The 27,412-nt window shown below is 41.0% G+C and overlaps 1 protein-coding gene across 6 annotated transcripts in view; it reads right to left on the bottom strand.

Moving 5' to 3' along the window:
• Positions 1–27,412, bottom strand: part of HECW1 (HECT, C2 and WW domain containing E3 ubiquitin protein ligase 1) — a 262,500-nt gene that overhangs the window by 147,958 nt on the left and 87,130 nt on the right. For all 6 annotated transcript variants that reach the window (XM_063325617.1, XM_063325615.1, XM_063325618.1 and 3 more), the window contains one exon: positions 15,214–15,321. In XM_063325617.1, coding sequence (XP_063181687.1) covers positions 15,214–15,321 — 108 coding nt within the window. The remainder of the gene's footprint in view (positions 1–15,213; positions 15,322–27,412) is intronic.

Raw genomic sequence — 27,412 nt, 5'->3', positions numbered from 1 at the left:
ACCAAACAGCTCCTTTACATCTTCTGGTGGAGTTTCATCAACCTCAGGGAAATTGTCCTCTGCTTACAGATGCTGCAGTAGCCTCTTGAAATCAATCTTATTTGTTGAGATGCTCAAACCCATTCCAGGCCACCCACATCTAATCTTCACAATTCTGTAGCTTATGTGTTTTACAACACAACTCGCAATGCCAAGAAGATCATACAAAAGGATCTGCAGGTAACATGTTTTAGTTCACTTACTAGGTCAAAAAAGTATCTATTAAAAATACAGTAAACATTGGGTTTGGGGTTTTTTTGCAAGTATCTTTCTTATTAACCATCACCAGCAAACATGTCTTTTTTGGCAGTGTTGAGAGCTGAAAAAGAAAGGGCATCGAACAGAGCCACGAACAAAGCTTTGAGACCACAGGAGAAGAACAAACTGTCCTACTGGTTTGAGTTTTTCAATTCTAAGAGGAGAGAGAATGCTTCCACAATGGGTTTGCAGTAGATTGGTTTGTAGGGTTTTTTTTTCCCCCCTCTGCTGCCTCTGGGAATTTCCAATGTGAAAACCAAATACTTGAACTCTCACCTGCTGTGAAGTGATGTCACCTCACATAAACTAATGGATCCATCCCAGTTCATGCACACAAACCACCCAGCCTCTTGTTTTTCAAATAGAGATCCTTTACTAGCACACTTACATTCCAGATCTGAAGTCTCAAATAGGCTCTGGGGATACACAAATTTACCTTCTAGCAAAAGGACAGCATACTATGTGCATTTATACCGTGTCAAGTTGGTCTGTCAAAGAAATCATATGTGCATGTACATTGTCCACCTGTATAATGCTGTCATGGACATCCAACTGCTGAGTGCCACAAGACTCTAGAAGAGGTACATTTATTTCCAGTATTGTTTTATAGTTTTGGTGGTTCATTTTTTCCCCTCCTTGCCACCTTGGAGAATATATCTACTGTAAAATCTTTGTCATGGCCTCAGAGAGGTCTGGCACATACTACTTTGAGTCAGCTGCCAGCATGCAGGAATCTTAGAAGCCATGGCTTGTCAAGGCCGACAAAAAGAAAGTGTTTTGAAGGACTAAGAAACATTTAGTCCACAGCACAAAAACAACCACTTACAAAATTTAATTTATCCTTTTAATTATTTTGCATCATCTGAGCTATAAGCCTCTTCCATACTAGCTGTCAAAAGTCTGATTCATCTTGTTAAAGCCAACAGAAAAACTCCCACTGACTTCAGTGGACAGAGACCACTCTTACCTCTTCTCATTTTCCTTCCAAAAGAAATAGTCTCCTCAGATGTAATTTCTTCCTTTCACATCCACACGTCACTCAGTCCTGCCACCCTTCTCCAAAAATATTTCTAAAACTGTTACACTCTTTCTGTTAGAAAATAGTCAGGTAAAGAAAAAAATAATCTGCTAAATGCACTACCAAGTGGATTTATATTCCACAGCACATTACATGCATAGGTCAGCTAAATTATTCATGCATGTCACAGAAGTATTACTTGGCATTTCACTGCATCTGAAATGCAACAAATCTATGGAATTTAGAAAGAGAAATAGATCCGCTAAAGCAAAACCAGATTCTATTTTCCAAACTGCACAAAACCTAAATGGGCTAGTTCAGACACAGAAACCTTATCTTTGCACGTATTATGTATATTTAAAAGGTTTCTACTGAGTCATTTTCTAACAGAAGAAAGCACAATATGAGATTTTTAATCCATCCTAGAAGCTCAGCACACTTCGTAGAGAAGCAGTAATTACAGAGATGCCTGCTAGCAGTGCTACTGCTAAGGCTGTGTTGGGGAGGTTCGTTATTAACCCAGTTTTCATGGTTTCACAGCTCAGTCACAAAACACCCATGTACTGGCCTTAAACCACCATAGAAAATTTCATCCCAGAAGCAATTTATTTAGTTACTTTTTCTTCTTGTAAAAGTGCAAAGAGAAATGGAATTCTACCAAATTTTCATGCTTTTCTATGAATATATACCAGGGAGAGAGTTAATAACTTTAAGACAGCAAATTCTGACACTCTCGGGTGAAATCCTTATGCTATTTAAATTAACACCTAGTTCTCTCAACCACAGCAGGAACAGGATTTCAAGTTCTGAGTTCTGGAGAAGTTCCGCTCCTGCTGTTCACAGAGCTGCTCTGCAAGAGCAGGTGCCTTCTCCTATTTATGTCTTTCTTACGCTGGTTCCAGTTACAACATAATGCAAATTAGCTCAAATCCCACTGAAAGACATCAGTGTCAATTATTACACTCAGGCACTGTCACATGTTTCCCTGTTTTGAGCATTGCTAAGTGTTTCCTGATACAACTAGAGATGGGATCTTTTGAAAGAGATGTTCTAGAGGACAACTGGATGCCCCCGCCGGATGGCTGCTCACAGCTCTTGAAAGACACACTTCACACGAAACAACATTGGCTTAATATCTGTGCCTTCCGTAGACATAACCACCGACAGTGTAGTATAATATGCACAGTGCAGGCCGCTGGAGTTGTAAGAGCTCTGCTCTACTACTGATTGAGTACAAGGGGGACTTTACAAACAGTACTGAGACTTCTGTCCATCTTTTTGAAAAAGGACCACCTTCCACAGCAAGGCTGAAAGCCAGCATGAGTTTCCAGGATAAGGCTTTAAACTAAGCTTTTAGTTTGAATTGACTCTGCCTATGAATCCTCTGCCTCTGTAAGGCAGAAAGCACAAGCAACTTCGCTGATCTGCTCGATTGCCAGCTACTCTTCCGTGAGGGATATCAACATAGCTGCAGTTGAGATTTCCCCTAGCTAAGTTTCATTTTCTTTCTTTCAAAAGTCAGAGAGAAATTTGAATGAGAAAGCAGCACTTAACACATGAAAATTCCCTCTGCACCAGAAAGTGATAAACAAAACACACAAGTCAGAGGCTTTCTGTTAAGGTCCCACAACTGAGCCCTGCACATCTGAAGTCTCTAGGTAACGTGAGCTGATTCAGCCCCAAACGCCTGCTTACATTAGCTAGCCTAGTAAGACACTGAGGCCTTTAGGAATAGCACCTGGAGATGACCTAACTACCAGGATTAGAGCAAGCAATCCAGCAATTACAATTGATTACACGGCCAGTAATCAAATGGCTACTTCAAAAATGGTGGGGTGGTGAGACATGACTTCTAGCAGAGAGCCAACAGAGACAACTAACTGAGGCAGCATCGTCTTAAACACCACAGATGACTCTGCCGTGGCCGTCTCTGAACTGAGCCCTTACAATCCAAAATGTTACTATATGCCTTTTCTTTTACATTTTCACCTTAATACAAAAAAGGTATGTGATGTGTTCTCTGAAATCTAAGGAGTTGTCAGGGAAAAGAAGAAAATTAAGGATAAAGCCAAAGTATACTGCTGCCGAAATTTATTTATCATTTTTGTGACTTCATGAGGTGTAGACTCCGTGCAGTTCACAAAGAGAAAGAGAAATGGTGAATCTATTAGCTATGTAGATTTAATATTCCTCACAGGCAGCTCATAAAGCTTACCATAATATCCTGTAAACAGGAAAACATTTGAAAACCTGAATCCAGAAGTGTGCTAATTAGAGAACATCACTTACATGTAAATCAAGAAATCCAAGGCAAATGAAGGGAAGGAAATAGTTCCGTCTCTCCCCACGACCACAAGATGCCACAGTGACAAACGTACGTAGAAAAAAAATTAGTGTTTTGTAAGTGAGCAGGGCTGGCTATTCCACGCCAGGCAAACACCTTTATCAGCAGGAAAAATGCACCTCTTGGAGGCTAACGTAGACTGTAGAGGTTCAGAAGTCTGAATTATTGAAGACTGCATTCATGTATTTCTTACGAGTGTGAAGGGGACACTAAGAGGAAGCAAGATTACCAGGATACGCAGCCCAATCATGAAAAGCTGCCTTAAAACAGCCCTGGAGTGAGAAGCAATCAGACCTGTAGCTCTTACTCTCAGGAATGAATCTAGAGCTACAAGTGAGCTATGACAACTCACCCCAGGTAAGTAAGCATGTCACCTCCCCACCCCTCTGCTTCCTACTGCTCTAGAAGTGACCAAGTGCCTGCCAGCCACGCAGGCTCTGCTGCCAAGGAAAAGGAAGGATCTGGAACAAACACTGCTGTCTACTCTTAGAGGTCTCACTGTAGCAGCTGCTGTGGAAATAAATCCACTGTTTTTTTAACTTTTAAAGAGAGAATGCATAATGAAATTAGCATAGATAATTTAATGAAAGGGGAAGGACAGAAAGAAACATCATTTTGGAAATTCAATTAATAAACAATTACCGCAAAAGTATCTATTTCAGGGTTGTGGGGTTTTTTGTATTCATAAAAAAGCTATCAGCACTGATATATGGAAGGAAATTATACCTGCTACTAATGGGGTAAAGTGAACATCTGAAGTATTCAAAGGGTTGGAGAACACCTTAGAAGTATAAAATAACATTCATCTGAGGCTCTCAAGATCCTACTACCTATATCAAAGACCTTGCAGAAAGATGGTTCTGCTGGACAAAAGTGTTTGAATCCTGCAGGGAGACAGTAATTCCTCCCTGCTGACCTCCCGCTCTCTGAGTAAGTCCGTCCTGGATATAAATGGTGTTCTTGACATCTAGCAGTCCTATAGCAGGAAACCCTGGGACCAGGAGTAAGATGACAACAGGGCTAGATTTACTAGCTAGTTAGCAAGAAAACCCAATTATGAAGAGGCTTCCTGCATCTTATATGCACTTTTTCAGAAGCAGGGTGAGTTACTACAGCACTACACCACAGATATAATTCTGCCTTCCTCACGGAAGGTTAAACAAGTTTTTCTGTCTAATAAAATTGTCCAAACACCATTGTATGAGTTGGATAAATGTTGCCTCAATGATCACAATGCATGAGAGACGCAGTGGCTGGCCAAAAGCAGACAATGGCATAACAGGGCTACAACCAAATTTCTGTATTATGTGAAAGGCTTTATCCCCCTTTATACTGAGATTTTCCTGTGCCACGTTGGACAACTAAGAGCCCTTCAGATGCTTCACCACTGCAGAGAGGTATAAAAGAGCCTTGCAGTAGATGTGAAGCAAATTCACTGCCTCTGTAAACTAAGAAAAACATTATCTTTAATACACACGCTTTGAGTTCTGTTTTGATTAATTACTTCCCCAGTATGCTTTAACAGGATTACAAAAAAAATCCATAAAATTCTCCAAAATCAGAAATGATAAATTATTGACACTGTTCTATTCTTTAGGAACTTTAAATCAGTGATGGGCTCGGTCAATAAAGCGCCTGCTGAGGTTGCTCTTTCAGGCAAGCCCTTAACACAACTGCTCTTTGCTCAGAGACCCGTGTCCTTGGGGACCCTTATCCTCTCCACCATGAGAAATGTTCATGTTTGTTGGTGTCAGGCCTTAGCGGCATCAAGACAGCCTCCTTGTTTCCGGAATAATTTTGCATCCATTAATTGAACTTATATCCTTAATTATAAAAACCTGAATACAGTACTTTTTTTATTATTATTATTTAATAAGAAAACAACTGAAGCAAGGCTCAGTATCTCACCACTCTTTTGGAGTAAGTATGACCTTATGATGTGTGTGCTGATACCCTTCCAACCACAGCTGCTTCCCATTTCCACTGTATTTGTCTTCTGGTTTTCTACAAAGATAAAACCACTTGGGCCAAAGCCTGCACCTGAGCTCTCTGTATACGGTTCTACACGAAAGGTGCTGGACCTGATGGCAGGCAGGGGCTGCATGCAAGCAATTCTTACCAAATTCAGTGGGGACTAACTTGGCTTGCAGCAGCTTCAGAAAGCATCCAAGGAGAGGGCATAGGTGCAGTGCAATGGAGCAAAGAGAAGGGATCTATCTTCCAGGGCAATTCTACCAAATCCCTAGACAGCATCATGCAAAAGAAACTTTCCAGAACCATTTAACTGTGGCAAAGACTAACTGATTTATGAATCAAAGGTGACACTGTAATCTTTCTGTCAGTAGTAGAAAGACTATCGATCACAAAACAACATTATCTAAGTTATACTGATTCATTAAAATAAATTATGTGACTTCAGCACCTGTTGTGCAGAATACTAACATCCAAAGTTCAAAGCAGCAAAACAATAGGTAACTGTTCATGCATTTATCAAATGCTGGGTTAGATGAGAAAAATACAGCTACTAAACACACTACTGGATTTCAGGAATTTCTCTTCATTTCCTCAAGTACATGATATGCACTATGGTATCCTGAGTGATATCAAGGCTAAAGCAGAAAACACATTACATGTGCAGGAGTTCTGAATATAATGCAAGTATAACCTGTCTGAGGATATTGCTGCCATGACTGCAATAGCAAAATGAATGTGTATGTGAACCTGTATTTTCAAACTTTGGCACCTACAGTTAGACTCCTCCAGACCCAAAGTGAAGAGGTACCATTCCCTACGGCATGCTGCCAGGTACAGAGCGGTCTGATGGCTTCTACTTAAATTATTCTATCCGGGGGAACAACTGCATGATCAACAAGCGACTCCAGAAGTGCTGAAGGATGTAGGCCCCTACCTGATATCTTCAGTGGGATGTGGAGAACAGGGAGTAGTGCGGACGAGCTCAGAAATTATAACTGCCCACAAATTTGAATGCTGGAGCATGGAAAGCCACATGTTCCCAGCTCCTGACAGATTCAAGAGGGAATTGCTGTAAGAACCACATAGCCTCTTTTCAATCTCCTGGCACTGGCAGTACTACTGGCTGCTCCTCAGTCCTTATCTGTTTCCTGAAAAGGGTTTTAAGCAACAAGGTCCTGCTTGGAAAGAATGAACTCTTTGCCAACTTTCTTCTTACCTTAAGATCAAACGAGCCTGAAAGAAGGCCAGTGTGTCATTTCACGCCCCGCGCCCCCCCCAAAAAAAACCAGTCACAATTTTCTGTGTCATCACAAATCTCCCAAGTTAGGAGAGGTAGTAAAATTAGGGACTCAGCAGACATCTGCAAGAAAAGACAATAATGGGGACAAAGAAAACAAAGTGATAAATGAAGGAGAAGAGAACAGGAGAGGGCTGTGGGTTTTTTCCCCCTTCTTGTCAAGCATCTTCTTCCTAAAATACAAAATTACAGTGTTTTATCTCACAATGGGAGGCACATCTGGTGGCTCACGTACCACTTGGCACTAACTTGCACCTGACCTGGGGACCCGGCATCCTCACCAGGTCCCACTCTGGGACATAGGACAGCAAGCAAAGCTGGGGGTTGACCCTACGGGCTGTGTGTCCAGAACATGGGGTCACACAGCAGCACTGGCAGGCACAACAGTGCCCTTCTGCCTCCATATGTGAGGCAAGCTTAGCTGCAGGGGAATAACAAGGCTGGAACCAGTTGCATCAGTCTTACGTTCAGCCAGTGAGATGACTCCATAAATCTTTGTCTTCCCTACCGTAGAGGATCAGCCAGGCAAGAGTTGGGCTGCAAGGGAAGTTACTGCCGTCCCTCAACCTGACAACATCGGGGCGGGGGGGCGGAACCAGCAGATCCAGCACACCCACAGCTGCCTTAAAAATAAAAAATTAAACAGAAAGAGGAAAAATCCCGATTTCTTTATTACCACCTTTTCTGAGGCTCATTCCAACTTTGATAAAGCCATAACAGCCCTACACAAACCTCTCTCCTCTTTCCAGCAGAAGAGCTTTCAGAAACTCAGCTCCTTAAAGAACAAAAGGAAGAGGAACGTACCATGCAGCAGGGCACAATTATTTTTAGGGTACAACTTTGAAGTAATTCCCAACAGTTCAGAATGCAAACAGACTAGAAGTGGCCTAAACTTACCAGATGAGACGCTAAGCAGGGAGTATGGAAACTGAAGTCTTATCTGCAGTCGTACCCATGCATTGGTAAGTCACTTCTTCACTCTGTGCCTCTGTTTCCACCTCTCACCTTTTAATCTGTCGTCCCTATCTCAGATTTGAAGCCTAGCTCTCGGACATTTGCATTGAACTTATACCTTCAAAAATCCAGCCTTAGCCCTTTAGGACAGAAACTATCTTAGCACACAGAAAAGCAGATCTACTCTTCACAGGAGACACTAGACAGCACTGTAACAAAAAAAAAAGGCAACTAATAAATATTGGAAAGCTAACAAACAAGAATAGATCTGTGCATCCAAACCAGGTCACAAACGCCTCAAGGCTCAGTATAATTAGTACTAAACCCTGTTAAACGTTACCGCAATTCTTGACCATTGCCTAGGGAATTAGATCTTGTCCAATCTCTGATGCATTGATACACTTGTTTAGGGTTAAGCAGCTGAGACAACAGACCAGATAAACTGTGGGCTTTGTGACTGAGAACTACGAACTATGGCTTAGTGAAGAAAGACTTGCTCTGACTTCAGCATGCTTAAGATCAAGCACTATTTTCTCATTTAAAGCTTTACAGTTTACCTTGAGATGGCTTTCTGAAACTCCTGTTATCAAGCTATCAGAGCTCTCACTTCAATCTCAGCTTTGTGCGAGCAGAGATTTCCTAATTTCTTTAAGCACTGACACAAAAAACGGAGAGCAGGTAGTGTGGGGACCAGCCAGGCTGTCCCAGCATGGTGTCACCAAGCACGCATGCTGCAACACAAGCATCTTCTTCCCTGCGTGGGAACAAATAAACAAACAGCCCTGATCTCCACAGCACAAACAAAATATGTCCAAGTGTCAAAACAAGTTGTGGAAAGGGAGAGAAGATGGAGAAAAACCCAATTCACAGACAAGTCTCTCGGTTAAGCTACCACAGCACAACCATGCAGGAAGCTGAGAAATAGCTGTTGAATGTCTTGTGTGGATTGACCTATGTTTCCATTTATGATAGGTTGCTGCCTACAATCCTGGCACAGAAAGACTCTGCAAGAGAAAAACTAATGGGAAATGCAACAACAGCAAAGATTAAAGGGCTGATCGAAGGATCCAAAGCGAAGGGTTCTTGAGTAACCTCAACAGCTCAGAACTGGGAAATGCCTTCATCCAGACTCAGACTGTGCTCCTCTTCCCAAAGCTAAGCCTGGCTCAAACACAAATATTAAACTACTATAAAGGTACCGGGCTGAGGAAAAGAAGGAAGAATTTTAAAATTGCGTGTAGGGTGGAAGATAATCAAAAAGCATCAATAAGACTATTACATGTGCAAGGAAATAAAGGGAAAGAAACTCAAAATTATGGTATGTCTTCCTTAGGAGAGAGACAAGCAGTACATGCACCCCTTTTGGGACACAGAACTCCCTTAGTGCTTCATATCTGTTTTTTTTCTCTGACACGTTTAACCATTCTGCTAAATAGTCTTCACACTGTTGAAGATGCTTCTGTGTTGCTCCAGTTTTTACCATCTGAGGACTCCTGAAGGTTAAAGTCATGCAGCATATTCTAATTTGCTCAAAGGTATAGCAGGATGGACTTCAACACTATTTTCTCCCCTCATGCACTCTTTCATAAAGTGAAACCCATGTGATTTGAGACATATTGGGGTAATGAAAATCATAGAATCATAGAATTGCCTAGGTTGAAAGGGACCTTTCAGATCATCTAGTGCAACCATCAACCTAACTCTTGACAAAAACCACCACTAAAACATATCTCTAAGCACTATGTCTACCTGTCTTTTAAATATCTCCAGGGATGGTGCCTTAACTACTTCCCTAGGCAGCCTGCTCCAATGCTTAATAACCCTTTCAGTGTCAAAATTTTTCCAAATCTCCAGTCCAAACCTTCATACTTTGGAAGTGGCCTTTATATTGGCTTCCTAAAGCAATGCGAAAGATGTATTTTCTAGAGAAAGCCCCAGATAAAAGGGCTGATGTCAGTTTTGGGGACATTACTGTACATATTCCATAAACACACATATATATGGTATATATTGGCATATGTTCTAGGTCATGGTCTTCTAACTACAGAGGTACCAGGACCTCTCAGACCTCTGACTTTAGTTGTGTGCCTATTTAACCGTTATTTTCCTGCTAGTCAATAGGAATAGAAAACTTGTAATTTCTGCTCTCTGCAAGGCCCATCAGCCATCTTTGCTATTAAAAAGAAATGCAGCAACAACAGCAACAAATTTAAACAAGCAACTGCTGCATACGCTTCCACATAAAAGTGCCACACAGATCATTGGTTAACACTTGGAAATGGTTTTCTCTGTTGCCAGGTAGTAAAACAACCTACAGAAAGGGCAGCATATTAACAGGGGACCCAGGTATTTAGCTTTCTTCAGTGCAATTGTGAATAGTGTCAAAACTTTTCTCATAACTTTAAGGATGTGCTAGTTTGATACTGTGCTTACAGGATGATGCTGCATCACACCTCAGTGAAATGGTCTCTAGCACACTCTCTCTCTCTGTATTGCTGTCTAATCCCGAAAAGTGTGCCAGAAATTGCAGTGAAGCAGAGCATGTTTACTTTCCTGGAAAACCCGCTATAGGCTGGTTCTTTCACTGCAGTGCCCTCCAAGCCTTAACACAAAGTATACATCCCTAGTGGCACACCAACTCTCTTCCCCCTCCTTCCTCTCCCCAAACCCCAACCGCTTCATGGTTATAGCGGATGGTTACCGTTTATCACTGGCTGCCATAAAAACCCAAATTGCTAGATGTCTGCAGAAAGGCAAAGCTGGCCGTAGTGCAACATTGCCTCTGCAGCTGTTAAGGCTTTTTTTTTTTTTGCTGGGTATTAATAGCAGATGAGTTCTGTTCTGCGGGCATTCATGCTGTAATTTGGAAGCAATTCCCTCTCTGGCTCACACCAATTACGCATCTGTCTGGCAACATTATGTTGCAAGTTTGTGACTGGCAACATTATAATGCAAGTTTGTGATATGCAAAGTGGAAAGGCATAGGCTTCTTCAGGAAAGATATTAGTCCTTTTCAGGGTGAAAAGAGTAGATCACTATAAAACAAACACAAACTTTAACCGGCTATAATATCTGAAAGTACTGTATGGGTACGTGTTAAGAAATTATCTTTGTTTTGAAAGGTGATGGGGCTCTCCAGGTGGTCTTAAACCAGGCTACCAGCAACTTCAAAAGCAACACGTATTTTGCCCAAATACCCCCAAAACACAGAAGCATGTTCCAAAAAGCAAAAAATATTTTGCATTATCATTGACCTACCACACAGAAAGCATTTTCTTAACCTAGTAAGATTTTAAATACACCTGAAAAAGTAACGCTTAATGACTCAGACTAGGACCCACTGAGAATACTGGGAAAGCGTAGCTTAAACAACAGACAAGCATCTGAAATTGCAGAAGTTCAGTTTTATAGAAGTACAAAAAGCACAGTTAACACAAAAAATGGTTTAAATTTCTTGCCATGCTTTCCTTTGTATTCTCCACTCCTGGTGCACTTCTAAAAATCTCTCACAATACTGCTAGTTTCTTCTGCCCATAGCGGCAGCACGTCGACAACTTCTGTCTAGCGTGATCCTCCATGTTGATGGGTTTTTTTGCCAGCAATTATCATTACAACTATGTCCGACAGAAGATTTTTGTTGTGATAATCTGACACCATGAAGAAAATAACTGCCAGGCACTACTGCCTTTACTCACTCCTATTCCACGTTCCAGACCATTGCATGCAAATTGCTATCTACAGTGATTAGATGTCAGTATTCTGTTAAGTACCTAAACAGTGGTTTTATGTACAATAATTATAGGTTACATAGTTAGAGCATCGTATTTCATTTGCTTGTTAATTTTCAAAAATGCAGGAAAGAAAGGATAACTAATTGGGGAACATTAAGGCTTTTGAACAAAATACTCCCAAACGCATTTTATATGCCTCCAGATTCAAAATATAGAAAGCGAGTTATAACTCTCTATTTACTTCACCTCATTCCTATCACTTCTTTTTAATTATTAATGGGAATTTCACTGTTGCAGATCAGCCAGTCTTTAATACCTTTGATTTTTCAAGCTCCCTCATATAGCTCTTTAATATAAAAAAAATTCAAAAATGTCTTTTTAAGCTCTTTACGTCAAGTGGCTGGCTGGTCACAGCATAAGGGTAATTTCCTTAAATGTGGTACAAAAACACCCCGTGGAGAGTCCTTGATGTCTAACTGTTGGCAAAAGAAAAACTTTGACTTCCGAGGTTGGACAGGATGATCTCCACAGTCCCCCGATAAGAAGCCTATTTCACCTCACACAATAGCACCACCAAAAATGTTAAACCTTTGTACATTTCAAGAACAGGAACCAAACCCGGCCGTGTGGGGTGCCTTAAGTTCTTGGGAACTTTAAATTCTCTATGTAAGGCTGATTCTTTATTTTGTCATACTGTGATTTTCCCTTTATCATGGCTCTTGCCAGCTATGGTGGGCCAAACACTGCAGCGTATACCGTAACGTTTTCTGAATCACTACGTAGTTGATAAATTGCTGGTACTGACTCAAGTGGTGAACGGATACCAAGGTACAGACAGTTGCAGGAAAAACAAGAGCAGAAACTAAGGGCTACCTTTGCAAGCGAGCTACTCTGCTTTATAGAGAATTAATGCTATAATAAGCAAGACTCCAATCAATAGCAAGTTAAGGGAAGTATAACATAGTGAATAGAAAACCAATGCAGATACCTTGAAAATAAATTACCACATCTTAGCTACCTACTATATGCCTTGACAGCCACTAAATAAAAAGACTACCTATCTCAGGAAGTGCCTGAGCTACACATGAGCAGAAACTAAGAATATTCCAGCTAGAAGATTCACTAACACTTGCTTACCTTTATACCCTCAAGTCTACACTGTTGGCTATTTTTGGAGACAGGACATCGCGTCAGGTTAACTTTGGACCAACGTGGCAATTCTTATACCACGTTACCACTGAACATACCTTTGCCCTGTCCTCCAGGTTCTCTCAGTTCTGTAGTGAATGGCAAGACAAAGAAAATATATTTCTTAGGTGAGTTTGATTTTGATGACCGGCATCTTTCTGATTCCTGACAATGCCACCATATTGCATGCTATGCAACATAAAAGCAAAATACGATCTCTGTCCAAAAAATAGAAGTCTGAAGGAAGGTTGTTTACACCATCCTCTTTGGATAGAAAATACATGAGGTTTTCAGATGCTGCAATTTTTAACGTAAGATTTAATCAACTGCAAAGCTGTGTGGTTTCATAGATAAGTCTCAACAATGAGGAACCCTCAAATATGCCTTTAGATATATAGAAAATTCACATACATCAACATTTTTCACTGCTTTAACTTCCCGCTTCAACAGTCAAGTGGCTCTAAGAGTATCCGCATGTGCTGTTATTTACTATTGCCTACTTCATTTTCTCCTATTTTAATTCTGAACAGGGTAATGATCTGTCCTTGTACTGGTACATAATCTCAGGGCTGAGATTCACAACCTAATGATGGCAGCATAACAAATTACAAAGAGGCAACAACTCATCAAGCGTGGGCTGCCCAACTACAGAGTAATACAACTTAGTTTTAAGCATCAGTGAAGGATCTTATGCTAAGTTGCATTTTCTTACAGTAGGGCAAGTGAAGAATGTGCATGCAATCAATTAACAACAGCTACTATGTCTCATCTAATAGGGACAATTTATTAAGCTGACATAATTCATTGGTCAGTTGAGCCCTTAATGAAATGTGGCTCACCTGAAGAGGCTTTCTTCTAAGCATTTCTCACATTGCCTCTTTCTTTTCTGTTGTGGATTATGCAGGAAACCTACCAGCAGCCCAGTCCCACTTCCACCTTCCTCAATAAACCGAGGTACTAAGGCCTCTTCAAAACCCAGTTCTGGGACTTTGTATCTCCGCCCCATGCTTCTTTAACAGCTAAAAGAAAGCACGATCAGTCGCATGGATCAGTAACCACAGCTCAAAGAAGCAACTGCAAATTAGAGTCTGCTTTAAAGGCTAGATCCTGTAATGTATTTCTGCCCCCAAACCAGGATAACTAAAACCGATGTTCTTATATATTAAACAATTTCTTATAAATATATTTTTCAAAACACACAATATAAGTATCCTGTATGTCCTGTAGAAATTTCAGCAGCTCCCTTATTTCTTTAGAACAACATTCTTAATTTAACTTGACACTAGGAATTACAAACCATCAGCAATGCTTTATACTGCAAAGAAATAACCTGTTTCCAGGACTGAGTATCTGTAAAATGTCTGCATGTAGCATCTTGCTGATACCAGATACTTAAGGTCAAAGTTATAGATTAATCTAATCAAGTATAACTCATACCCTTTCAAAATCCTTTAGAATTTAGGCTATATCAAAGAATCCCTTGCTTGCTCTCAAATTCAGACAGTCTTAAACAGATATACCTGACTATCATACAATTTATGTATGCTTTTACAAAACCTCTGAATTGTGCCCAGCAGGCTAAGGTAAATCATTGGACATACTCAGTACAGTTGAAAAAACAAAATTGTTGCACGCTACACACGCTAGCACATGGTAACTCTTTGAAAAGAGAGGAAGGACTCGAATGGTCAGGTTCACTTTGGTCAGGGATGTGGGACAGCCAAGCCTGGAAATGTTGTTAACTTGCTGTACAAGGTACATAGTACTTTGCAGAAGCAGATTCAGTATTTCTGTATTTTGACTGCTAAGGAGATGGAAAAAAGAGTTACACTGCATTACATCAGACGTCCTGGGTATTACATGAGTATAATGAGGAACAATTAATCTGAAATCAGTGTAACTTGCTGCAAATACATATTTTTATACTTTTATCAGTCTAGATGATGACCAGAACTCAACCATTTTTACCACTGAATCCACCTGAACCTGGTGGAAGCTGGATGCACCACCAAGTTTTCCAATTAAAAGTCAGCATGAATCTTCCTGGAGTGAGATTATGCCCCCGAGTTCCTCTTTTCCTTAATACCATATTAAAGTTAATGCCATTCATTACTAAAGATACAGTCAAAATAACAGCAAATGGATTAAAACACTTATTCACAATTGTATAAAAAAATAAATATGTAAATAAGTCAATGTCCACAAAATTTATTTACTTGCAGAAATTGTGGTTTTCTAATCCATAAAATGTTTCAGTTCCTCTTAATACATTTGAAGATTTTGATAACATTTTTGGCCTTTTCTAAAGGACATATTGGGCATAAAAACATCAGAAGAACAACTTAAGCAGCTCAATTATATTTGTGAAATGACTGAATTATACCATAGCAGGAATCAAAAAAATACTTACGCTCCACAAAGTAAGAGCTGGCATCAATCTTCCAGATAATCTGACCACGGTGAGAGCCATTGACGCCACGGTTCTTGTAGTCCAAAAAGTTTTCAGACAAGACCTCATCTATAAACAGAGAATACAGTCTCATCAAGCACCTGTTACGACAACACGCATAGCAGAGAGTCAGGCTAAAAATACGCCTTTGGCTTGACAGATCGTACTAGAGCTGCTAGACAGCTTAGCACCACATGTTGAGAAATTATCTTTTTCACTCGTTTGTATTTTTCAAAAGTGCAGCTCTAAAAAAATATAATCACAGCTTTTCCCAAAATGTACTTTTAAACTATACATCCCTACAAAATTCTGAAAAATGAAAACATCTAGCTTAGCATGGATGAGCCCCTACATAATTAAACATAATTATCTAGCTGTAAGAGAGGACTGTAGCAAAAAATAATCTCCTTTTTGCACCAACTCTTCCCTTAAAAAAACCCCACAGAAAGCAGTTATGTGTAGGCATCTGTACTACACTCACTTACATCACAGCAGATGTGGTTATTTCTTGCAGCGTACAGCGAAGGATATTTATTTTTGAAGAATCCCACTCACTGGGTGCCTTCACAGTTCTCTGCCTCCAAAACCAAGCGACTGACAGCAAAACGGTGTCCCCTCGCAGTGTTGAGACACCTAGCAGCTGCCAGACTACCAAGCTGATCTTCCGAGAAATCAAGGAGTAATCTATAAAAACTAATAATCTTTAAAAAGTTTCTGAAAACCAAGGCTGAGGAAGTAACTGCCTTGCATGCGTAGGGCTGCGTGTAAATAAGAGGCAAGTGGGTAGTGAGCCTGAGGAGTGGCCTTCTGTTTGCCCACAAGGATAAATTTTCAGTCCGCTTCCCAATTTCATTTTAGACTGCTTCAACGAGCTCTTTTCCAGACCAATCTGCAAGCCCTACGTGGTGTAGATGTGAGCAAACACATCCCGGCCTCCGGTCAAGGGCCTGGTCCTTGGCCCTCTTTTCTCCAACAGCTTAAAAACCAGCCAGCGAGACCGTGCTGCAGCCTCAGGGCCTCCTTCACCCACTTGTGAGCTTACATCGGGCTTTCAAGCAAACACAAATGCAGGAATTGCCACGATGCCAGGCCAGCACTTATGATTTTGGTCATCAGTAAATAGAAACAGTGCAGCAACAACAAAATAAACATATGGAGACATTTACAGGCTGCCAGAAGGGAGTGGGACTCTTGGGCAGTGGCCTGGAGGAGCCCAAAATGGCCGCAAACTCGAGCTGCTGAAGTAGCAGCCCAGGATGGGCCCAGCCACGGCCTCATTGCTCTGGTTTCAGGGGGATAAAATGGATTTGGCATCTATCCCAAAGCACTTCACTAAAAGAAGGGCTGCGATCTCCTTCTGCGGACACCAGCCAGCAGCCTCCTGTGTTTTGCCTCCTGGCAAAGAGGATAGTTTTAATTTTAACGGACATTTGTACAAATGCACTTTAACTAAACAGAAACAATCCTGGGTGGATGCTGAGACTTGGTTCTGAAGACAATTTCATTAATTATTAGTCACCCTAAAAGCTGAGGAAAAATGTGAACCACTCCATCCAAGATTAAGATACACCAATTGTAAACACTGTGAAGCACTCAGTTCGTTATCACGTAGGTCAATGAGAAAACAAAGACAACGCCATGCAACCAGGGACACCGTGTCCGAGGATGAATTGACGGTGTGACCAACGGCAGAGCGGAAGAGGCAGCCCAAAGGGCAAACCCAAGAAACTCAAAGACTAACGTATTATCAAAATAGATACATAAAAATGTTAAGCAAAGTAGACTTTTTAAATGGAAGGAAATTACACTTTCACTGAAAGAACTGAGCACTAAGCAGATGCAATGTTGTTCCGTTGGTTTTACATAGTTGTGCTCCCAAAGGAGGAAGTAAGTGGGCTACCAACCCTGAACCCTCTGGTGCCACTCTCTTGAGGGATTTACTACAGAAATCCTTTTAAAGAGGTCATTAATGATTGCAATGGGTAATTATAAATGGCAATGCTATCTACAATACTCTGTCCCTTTGCTGACTTGCTAATTGTCAGTAATTATTTCACTAGCTGTGTTTCATGTTCTGCATTGAAGTGGAAATCTTTCAGCCCATTCACATAGTACATCTCTGCGGTAACCCTTCAATGGTAAATCATCTGGTATGATTTCTGTTCTTCCTCTGTACTTTATATAGCTGGTTTTGTCTTCTTTAAAATTATATATTTTAAAAGGGCAGATAAGTACACACCGTTGCTCTCAGAGCTTTGGCTTACTAATCACTACCTCCAGTAAAGGACCATCCTGATACCAATTATCCAGAATTACCCACATCATTCTATGGAAGAAAGAACACTTATATACACATGAGAAGATTTAAACCTATGAGCTGTGCCTTTTTGCTTTGGCAAGGTAAATGCTTTACAGTTAAAGGTGAGCATATAATGAAACGTTGCACTGAGCTGGAGCCTGGGAACCCTGACTGGCCCTTCGTCCTGACAGGACAGGGAGAGCATCCTTCAGCTCAGGCATGCTGCTATCTGGCTTCGTCACTCATGATGTTTATTTGTCACAGTTAGTCTCTGTAAGCTGTTGGAGATGCTCCAACGCCTGCCATGTTATTAAGATGTATGGGTAATTACTGTTTCTCAAGATATATTGTTTATAAAATACCATGCTTGCTTAAGGAGGCTTAGCTAAGCTAGACTGGATGGCCTTGCTTAAAAAAGTGCAGATATTTTAGGCCAGAGTTTAGTGGCAAAGGAGCTCCCAGAATCAGATTTAAGACGCTCTGTTCATGTGTAGTGTCTGTGGGGGCCAGCTGGCACTTCCACTGCGTCAGTTGTTGTCTGCTCCCTGCAGCTGGCACAAAGGCAGCATGAACTCTAAGTCGACAGAGATGTGGGCATGTGCCTATACCCAAACCAAATCACATCCCTATTCTGGGCTGAGCCAGCAGGGATGGCTGCAGAAAGCCCCCTTCCGCATTTTTGTCAGAAACAAACAGGAAGCCTGGAAAACCAGCCTGAGAAAAAGGACTACTCCACCTGCACACCCAAAGTAGACTAAAGGGAAGGGAGAGCAAGCCTGTCTGTGGTTACAGCTGACAAGCAAGACCACGGGAAAGCTGGAACTAGTTGCTCCCACGGAGTAGCATCTGCATGCTGCCTCCTGTCACAGAGGCAAGGGACGGGGTGTCTGGGAAGGACAGCATCCCAAGCAAAAGGTCAGGTCACAAAGCATGTCAGGGAAGAGATATACACACACACGGAGCTAGGCGGGTACGTGCAGTTTATGGACAGCAGCCATTGATGAAATACAGGCTCAGGCGGTAGAAAAGATATTTTAATATGAGTTTACAGAGCTCTGCAATATGCAGGTCACCCCATGTAGGAGCAGTAGAGCCTTTAAGTATAAAAACATATCTGTAAACAAAACGTATTTACAAATGCCATGATTTAGAAATCCAGTATGTAGATCCTTCTCACAGCCAGATATAAGCCCTGTCTGTGTCTCTTGAAAAGCTAGGTAATTCCCTCTTTCTAAAGAAATAAAACTTAATTTTAGTCCAGTAGAAATTTACACTAGTTGGGATGTTTAACCCAGACAAATTTTAGCTCTAGAAAAATAAATGCAGGTCCAAAAGGGAAATCTTTCTTTTTCATTTTTTCCAAAGTATGTATTTTTGGAAGGCAAAAGATAAGAAATAAATATCCCCTGGCAAGTTAAAAATAGCTGTAGTTGAAACTGGTCAGGAGGTTGGAATGTATGAATACGGCTTATCGACCTGTTTTAGTTGGCAGGTGATACTATTCCAGATGAGCTATTGCCTGAACATGGACATTATGTATGCAGCACACTGACAAAGAAAATTGTGCATGTGAAATACACAGCTGTTTACTGTACTACAGGTATGTGCATATGTGTGTTCTACATATGTTTTTCAATACTCATGCCACATGTAAGTGAATAAATGATATGGTATGTTAAAGATAAAGGGTACGTGCAAAGGAAAACAAATTTTATTTCATACTTCTGCTGAGAATTCCTGTAACAAAGGAACTGACCTTAAAAACATGTTGCATCTTAAGTCCCGAAGGTAAATGGTGAAATGCTTCGTTTCACCTCCACACAAAATGAAGAGCAGAGTTAATGCTGCTCCCTTTTCGTATATTTCAGCCAGCAGCTAATGGCTTTTGACATTTTCCCAATGAAGCACTGTAATGCATCTCCCTCCCTCTATTTTTGAAATGCAATTAACCTTTAAACTAGCTCTTTGCTTAGCTGGCAATCCACTGCATAGCCTGGGTTTGGGTACACTTCGCCAAAAAGCAAACACTTTGCAGTTGCCCTCAGATCTATGGCTTCATTTCCCTGGATCGTAAACAAGTAACTACTTAAGGAAAACACCAAGTGAGGGAGTATTCGGGAGTTGCTGTCCTTTGAATATCATCTGGTCCTGGAACTGGACTTGGGGATGATGAGGGCAGCTGAGACAGGGAGCCAGCAGGCATTGCTCTGACTCCGCTGCTCTGGGGCACACAGAGGTGCCAGCTGCCTCTTGCTGGTGAGAGGGAAGGCGGCTGCGGACCTACAAAGCTGCATGGGACAGGAGCAGCAGCAGTCAGACCTCCCGCATCTCACACAGTCCCTGGAGGAAAAGAAGGTGATGCAGGAGCAGGCATCAGGCAGCCAGGGCCTGAGCAGCAGCCGGAGGGACCAAGGCACACTAGAGGCAACCACTACCAAGCACTTTGGGAATCAGCAGCAATTCTGATGGACTGATTGTCCTCACCAAACCATACACCTCCAAGCACAGCCTCCTATTGCTAAAAATATTCTGTGCTGTCACTTCCATGCTGAGCAATCCCAATATACTTCACAAGCACTACATATAAAGATAAAAACAGTGGCCACCAAAGAAAGCTATCTTTCAGATGAAGGACGGTAGGATGGTAACCAATTGACAAAAAACACACCGTTCTCTTCAGAAGAATTCAGGAAGAGTGTTGATAAAGGCCTCTCCTCAAAAAAGATTGTAAAAAACGTAATGGGGACTTCAAGTGTTGTCAGCAGCCTACACTAAACAGACATGACCTCAGTATTTGAAAGCTTGCCTGAAATTCCCATAGAGAAGCAAACAGACAGTCAATACATCTTCCTCAGAAGGACTGACAGAGTTCGAATTACAAATAGCCGAGTGACCCTTTTGGTCAGTTTGGTTTTACTTAAGAGGCAAAAATGAAAAACTTACTCCTCTTTCTCAAACAGTATTTTGCCAATATGTATGACCAGCCTTTCTTCCCACATTATCCAACAGTAACAACTACAAAATTTAGAATAACCTGGGCTACCTTCAAAGAAGCAAATAATTAACACACAACATCAGACAGGTGCCTGAACTTGGTACACTATTCCAGTCTCTTATCTATGACTAATTTGATTTAGCACTACATATTACAACATTTGCTTTCTACAAACTTAATGCAATTATGGCATAAAAATAGAAGCTACACTTCATGTCTTGATCCCTTATAAGACATGCTGTACTCCTGAAGTTACAGAAGGACTTTTAGTCTTTAGCTGAACAAACGCTTTGGCTTGAAATTTAAAAGTGCTTTTGGTCAGTATTTATGTCTGTACTACAACGACGTACGGAGATAGTTAGCAAACTGTTTTTAAAAATTATTTTCTGTACCAACAGGCCAAGATCTGGTTGATCTGTTTTGCAATCTGCACGGAAAGCTGTATGAAAAGGACATTCTAAAGCATATTTTGGAAGACAATACAAGCGTATAAGCCATGGATAAGCTTCCTATTTCTGCTGTTTCTTCTCTTACCATCCAATTTATCAGTTGAAGAACAACACAACAGCCTCTACAGTTCACAACTGCAGTTCATAGTGGGTTGTATGAGGCCACGCCAGTGTTGCCTTACAGCATTGCAAAACATAGCCCTTGGAAACTGTGCCTCCGAAGAATTGTACAACTGGTCATCATTCTGCAGGAGAGGAGCTATTACTGAGAAAGGGATGCAGAAGAGTGATACCAATTCTTATTTACAAAGACACCACAGTAAAAAAAAAAAGTAAAATAAAAAAATCAAATACTGACTATCATTATAGGAGTCAATAGGAACATTTCCAGTGACTTCAGCAGCTACAGATCTAGCTCTGAAGTGGATCGAACACTGTTAATTCATTTGCCAATTTCTGCCACAGACAATGAACATACTGCAATTTACAGTTAGCGTCCCTTCTTTTATAGTTTTTTAGGGAGAAGAGTTCTGGAAAACAAGGGCCTAATCCTTCATTGGTGCTGAAAGCTCAGTCCTTAATCTAAGAGCTATGCATACTCTTTGTTTCAAGCACACGAACGGTTCCATTTTGATCCCACAAAAATTAACTCCCTACCCAGTTAAAGAAAAGTAAATTGGGAGGGAGAAAATGTGAACAATGAGTGCAGAATAGCAGGAATAGTGGAGGAAGACATGGTAAGAGAAAGACCAAAGGAAAATAGGGAGATAAAAGAATAAATTGTAATAAAACAGGGATGGACTTGGCAAAGTTGCAACAATTCTTGGTCACTGAGGGCAGAAAATGCGGTTCTAAATAAAACTGCTCCAGGCACCTGGAAAGGCAGGCATGGTAGGTTTAAAACCTGAACCACCTGATCTAAAGCAGAAAGAATCACAATTAAAACCCAAAGGACACCTGTCATCCACTCCCAAAATCAGAGAGTTATAACTTCCAGCAAAACACTTCTACCTTTGAACATCTAGCTCACTTTCAGAGCTACATATGACATTATCCTTTAACACTTCAGCAACCTCCAAATTACTGCTCGGAGATATCATTCTGATCTTTCATGACACTAATACCAATGGAAAAAGCAAACAGGATTGCCAATTACAGAGACCCTGTTAAATCTTGGGGCTGATATGCCTATGGTTTTTCAGAAGGTCCTCGACGAACTGCGGATCCAATCCTTCCTCACTGTCCTGCCCTCCTTGCCCTTGAGTTAACCACACCAAGTCTGAGCTCTGTCGCTTGAGGGACTTCCCTCTCCTCAGCAGTGGAGTCTCTGGCTAAAAGTGAAGCGGATGGCAATGGGCCCTTATTCATATATGGTATCCTTGAATTATTTGGGATCTGTGCTCCAGCACAACCCATCACGCATGTATTTCTCTCCAGTTACCACAGATCTGCTGCTGAAAAGGCAGACAGATCGAGGAAAGCAAAGAGCTGAGCTGGGGCTCAGCATTAATAGCTTGTGGGGGCTAAAAGACCCATATCACATGTTAGGTTGCAGTGGGATGGGCATCTATCTAGTAATACTGGTATCATTTGATTCTACACCCACATAGCTCTCATTGCTACTTCAGCTATGCCTCTCCCACCTATGGTCTTCTGCTTTAAAGCTCCTGCACTTCTAGATTTATTCTCACCGCTGCAGTAGATGGACCACGTCTAGGTTTTAGCACAGCAGCAGCTATACTTTAGCTATGCATTGCACAAACTTCTCCACCATGAATGACATCCCGCTTGCACACAGAACTGAAGATGGGAGGGAGGAATCCAACCAAAGATGACCATGCCTGCCTCAATGCATACTGAAAAAACCTGAAGATATGCAACGTGTGGTGAGGTACAACATGGAAGAGTTTTGTTTGCTTGTTTTTAATATAACAACAGTTTCAAAGTTCTCACAGTCAGTCAGTGGAAGCCTCCCCATTGATTACAGCGCAACTTGGAAAATGAGAAAACAGTACACCCATGAAATTTGCTAGAAGATATTAAAATAAGAGATGCTGCAGGCCCAAGGCAGTATAAAGACATGATACAAAGGGACATAGGAAGATCTGAAATGTGAACAAGGATGACACTTGTCCAGGTTAACAATGTTCATTAAGTAGGGGGGAAATAATTTGCAGTATTTGAAAAATGGGCGTATAGCAATGTTGAAAGACATAACGGCAGACACTAAATTAGAATTAGGCAGGCATTTGTGATCTGATACGGCAGCAAAAAAAACCCAACCCCAAACACAACTGTGATGTGTGCACTGAAGCACCACAGTGCAAAGAATCTCTTGAGAGTCTGGAGTGACTTTATCTGAAAAATGGTATTCAATTATAAGCTTATTAAAAAGTGGAAGATCTTCAGTGAAGAAAAAAATGTCATTAGAGCTGGAGAGATCAATGGATAAGAAAGATTACAAAAGCTAAATGCACACACAGTCATTACAGTAGTTGTGAAGGGCAGCATAGGAATATTCAAGTGTTATGAACCGCGTGCTTAAGTGTTACAAACAGTAAGGAGTGGGAATGATTTACTTTGAGTTAGAAAAGTAAGAGAAGAAAAACATATGCTGAACCTTCAAAATCCACATGGCTCGCTTAACAACCTCTAGAGGACAAATCTTTCTGCTTTAAGCCTTGTGCTGCCAAGAATTTTATGTTTGTGCCGTGATTGGTTCTACCCCATCAATGGTCTGAACATGCTGCATGGATTATGCTCCTTTTGTGGGCTTGAGGCCAAAACCTGGCTTTTGGTGCACCAATATCCCCCACTGACTGACTTCTTCAGAAATGCTTTAGTGAGTAATCATTACTGGCTTCATTATAGTCTGGGCTATATAGCAATATGGGCCTTTCTTACACACCACAGCTGCAGTTTTCTCCACAGGCATAAGGACTCTGGAAATCACTGAGAAGGCATGAGGCTGCTGTGCTCCCTGTCTGCATTCTTTCCCTCTCCTGATACTCAGGATGACAGCTGAAGTGGAAAACTCTTTCCCACCCATTCACCTAGAAAGAGGTTCATAACTCCATAGCTGTTATTTTATGGAGGAATATTAAATGAAAATAGGAATCTTTTGGCACATGGTAAAAAGCCTCTACCACATATTAAAGATATTTAAGAAAAAGAACTGGCTTCTTTACCACCACTTCCCTAGAAGACCATAAAGCACACCACCACTGCACTAACGCCTTTACAGAAGCTTTTGGGTGCACTGCTACTAACACAAATGACAGAGGTGAACCTTGCAAGCACTGAAAGGGAGAATGGGTCAGAAGCCACACGTGTTGGGGATATTCAGATACCCTTGCACTCAAGTGTTGACTGTATCTGCTTGTAAAGGGGTGAAACAGAGGCAAAAGCTAATTGTGTTCATGTTGCACTTGGTGGGTCTGGAAACGGCATATCCCAGTTTCATCTAGCTGAAGTGGTCCACCACATGCAGAACTGGGAAGGGCAAAAGGTGACTCAGCCTGATAAAGAGAAGTCACTTTCACTAGATCCAAGAGGAGCCAGGTGAAAGCAAGCCAGGTTGGAACAAAGAACTGATATCGCTGCACTAATATATCTGCCAAGGCCTATGACACCTAATATCCCCCCTTCTATTCAGCATTTGTGAGGGCTTTCTATTGCCTTTTTTGTTTTTTAATGACAGGTTTGCTCCTCTGACACTTTTTGTTCCTGAAATAAATAGTGCTGTGCTTGGTGAAAGCTGGCCACTAGGCACCTCTGTTGATGTTTTACAGAGAGAGTGGAATTGCAGGTGTCAAACAAAATTTAACTTGCTGAGGTGATCACAGCCAGCCACGGCCACCATCCCCAGCCTGGCGAGAGACCCAGCTACAAGACAACTTACTGAGGAGAAGCTCTAAGACCAGAGTGAGGTTCTCTTCCAAAGGCCATAAAAGGATGGGAAGATGGGTAACCCGAGGACAAAATAAATCCAAATATCAACAAAATTCACTCCAAGCAAGCACATCATGAAGAGTTATTTTACAGAAGGTTATATCTGAAGCAGAGAGGTGGAGCAACCATCCAAATGCACAGACCGCCTGAACTGGGGATTAGAGCTGTAATGCAGGGACCCACAACTTCTAGCCTTATATGCACATCACTGTTTCTAATATTTTCCATCTCTGCTGGCAACATGCGACACTTTCTGCTTGTATGCGTTGGACATTTGGTAAAATAGCTGTACAAACAAGTTCTGATCCAAGTCTGACGGCAGGAAAAATGCAGATCTTTCCACTTGCCTCAGTGGGCAATACAGCAACACAAGGTCCTCTAAGCCTAAAACACTGGAAAGTGTTTAAGCAAGTGTTTAAATGTCTATTAACCAATATGTTTTACAATTAGATCTGTCAGATTATGGTGAATGGCCTTTTTGGGAGAGAAATAACATCAAAGGCTGAAACAGGAGGAAAACACGCTGTTTTAAAGCTAAATTTCAGTCACTAATTAGGTCAAGACATTCCTACTTAGATAAATTTGAGAAGAACCACGCTGGCAAAAGCCAAATACAGACAGGAAATTGGACCCTACAAGATTTGTGTACGAAGAAACTTTTAATAAATAGCCTTTAATAATGTTTTGCTTTCCCATAACGAAATGCCAGAAGAAAAAAAGCTACAAATGGGTAAGAAGAGTATAATGTTAGTCCTGATAAATTCCCAACATTAGTGAGCATGGACACTGGAGCAAATAATTCTTTCAAAGTCTAGTTTAAACATTTCTCATTAGCTACTCTACATCAGATACAGAGATGATGGAAGTGAAATCTAGTAGCAGCTAAAATGCTACTGCAGTAATTATAAGATAGCTCTTTATCTACAGGCAGCTGCCAGGAGTCCATATTAATTTATCTAAGAGGCTTCACACTGTAGCAAATAATAATAGTAAATGAGATAACAGAGAAAGAGAAAGCTTTGAGATAAATAACTGCAAATACTCTATCTGTCTCACAGTAGCTACTAAATGAGAGTTCTTTTTAAAAATATACAGACATGCTATCTTCATTATTCATAAATTTGTTTTGGTTTCACTTCTCTCCCCCCGCCCTCCCCCCCCAAAACATGCATTTTCTTGATATATATAGCTTTTCTGCAATGAAAAATCAAATTCCAGAGATTTTCAAATAGCAGTAGAGCTGTGTTATGTTCAAATTTCACGTGTTTTTTATTGAGGATATGTTTCTGAAAGACTGCTGATGTTCATACTACTATAGTTCTCTTGAGGGAAGGTGAATGCACACCTCAGGTGAGTTGTTACAGAATTTAGAGGTTCTTCTGCATAGCTCAGAGCTGATATATAGTATATACAAGGGGAAGTTAGAACATCTCTAGAGTTCAAGCTTAGCAAGAATGAAATTTAATTCCTACTCCTGAAGGCACAGTATGTCATTAACAGACAAAGGCAGAAAGGCCTGTTCTTCCAATTTCCATATTTTTCGTCACCTTACCATGACTAATCTGAAAATGCACTGAAGTAATAACGTCTATATTTTAACACAGTCAACATTTACTATTCTCCCTTCAACTAAGGCGTTTTTCTACGGCCCTACATCAAAATCATGTAGGTGCGTATGGATGTTTTCATGCAGCTACAGGGTATACTCAATACTATTTTTTGCCATGAGACACACAATCACCATTTTTTTTACACTGTTTTACAAGCGATCAACTGTCAGCCTGGTCCATTTTCTGAGACCATGAGCAAAAGTTAACTCTAATAACCAATTCTAAATACAGCTTTTACCTGCTTCTGCAAAGACTGTTTTCCCAGTTGGCCACCCTTATGAATGTGCACATGGATTGAAGGGGAATAAAACAGATACCTTTTGATAAAAGGAGCCGTGGCTCCTTCATGAGGAGCAAGCAGGCAGAAGTTCCCTACAGGGAGAACTCCCTTAACTCTCCTTTCAAGCTACTTTAACCTTTGAATAGCATCCCAAAATGCCCTATGATATCAAAATGTATGCGCTACACAGTTTTTGCTCTTTTTCTTTTGGAAGCCTTTTATAACATCTTTATTTCCCCAGACTTGTAACATCTTTGTTCTGAAGCCTGCAGTTTATTGGGTATCATCAAAATTTTAGTGATGGCAATGGTGGTGAGGACAGACTAAGTTTTACATGTTTCAAAACCAACACTTGTATAAAATTATTTGGAGATATTTCCTAGAGGACTACAATGGCAACGATTAAACTCCTCTAAGGTGAGAAGTGTCTCCTGTTTTGCTTCTGTATAGCCCATTCGTGGGATACCCAGCAGCTCCCACAAGACGAATAACAAATAACTATTCTAATGCTCCCACACTGATTTTTACAGAAAATCCACAACACACTGCCTGATACCCCAAGGACACAAATAATTT

This window comes from Chroicocephalus ridibundus, chromosome 2 (genome assembly GCF_963924245.1).
Source record: "Chroicocephalus ridibundus chromosome 2, bChrRid1.1, whole genome shotgun sequence".
Classification (NCBI taxonomy): domain Eukaryota; kingdom Metazoa; phylum Chordata; class Aves; order Charadriiformes; family Laridae; genus Chroicocephalus; species Chroicocephalus ridibundus.
This window is presented reverse-complemented; position numbering and strand designations above follow the sequence as displayed.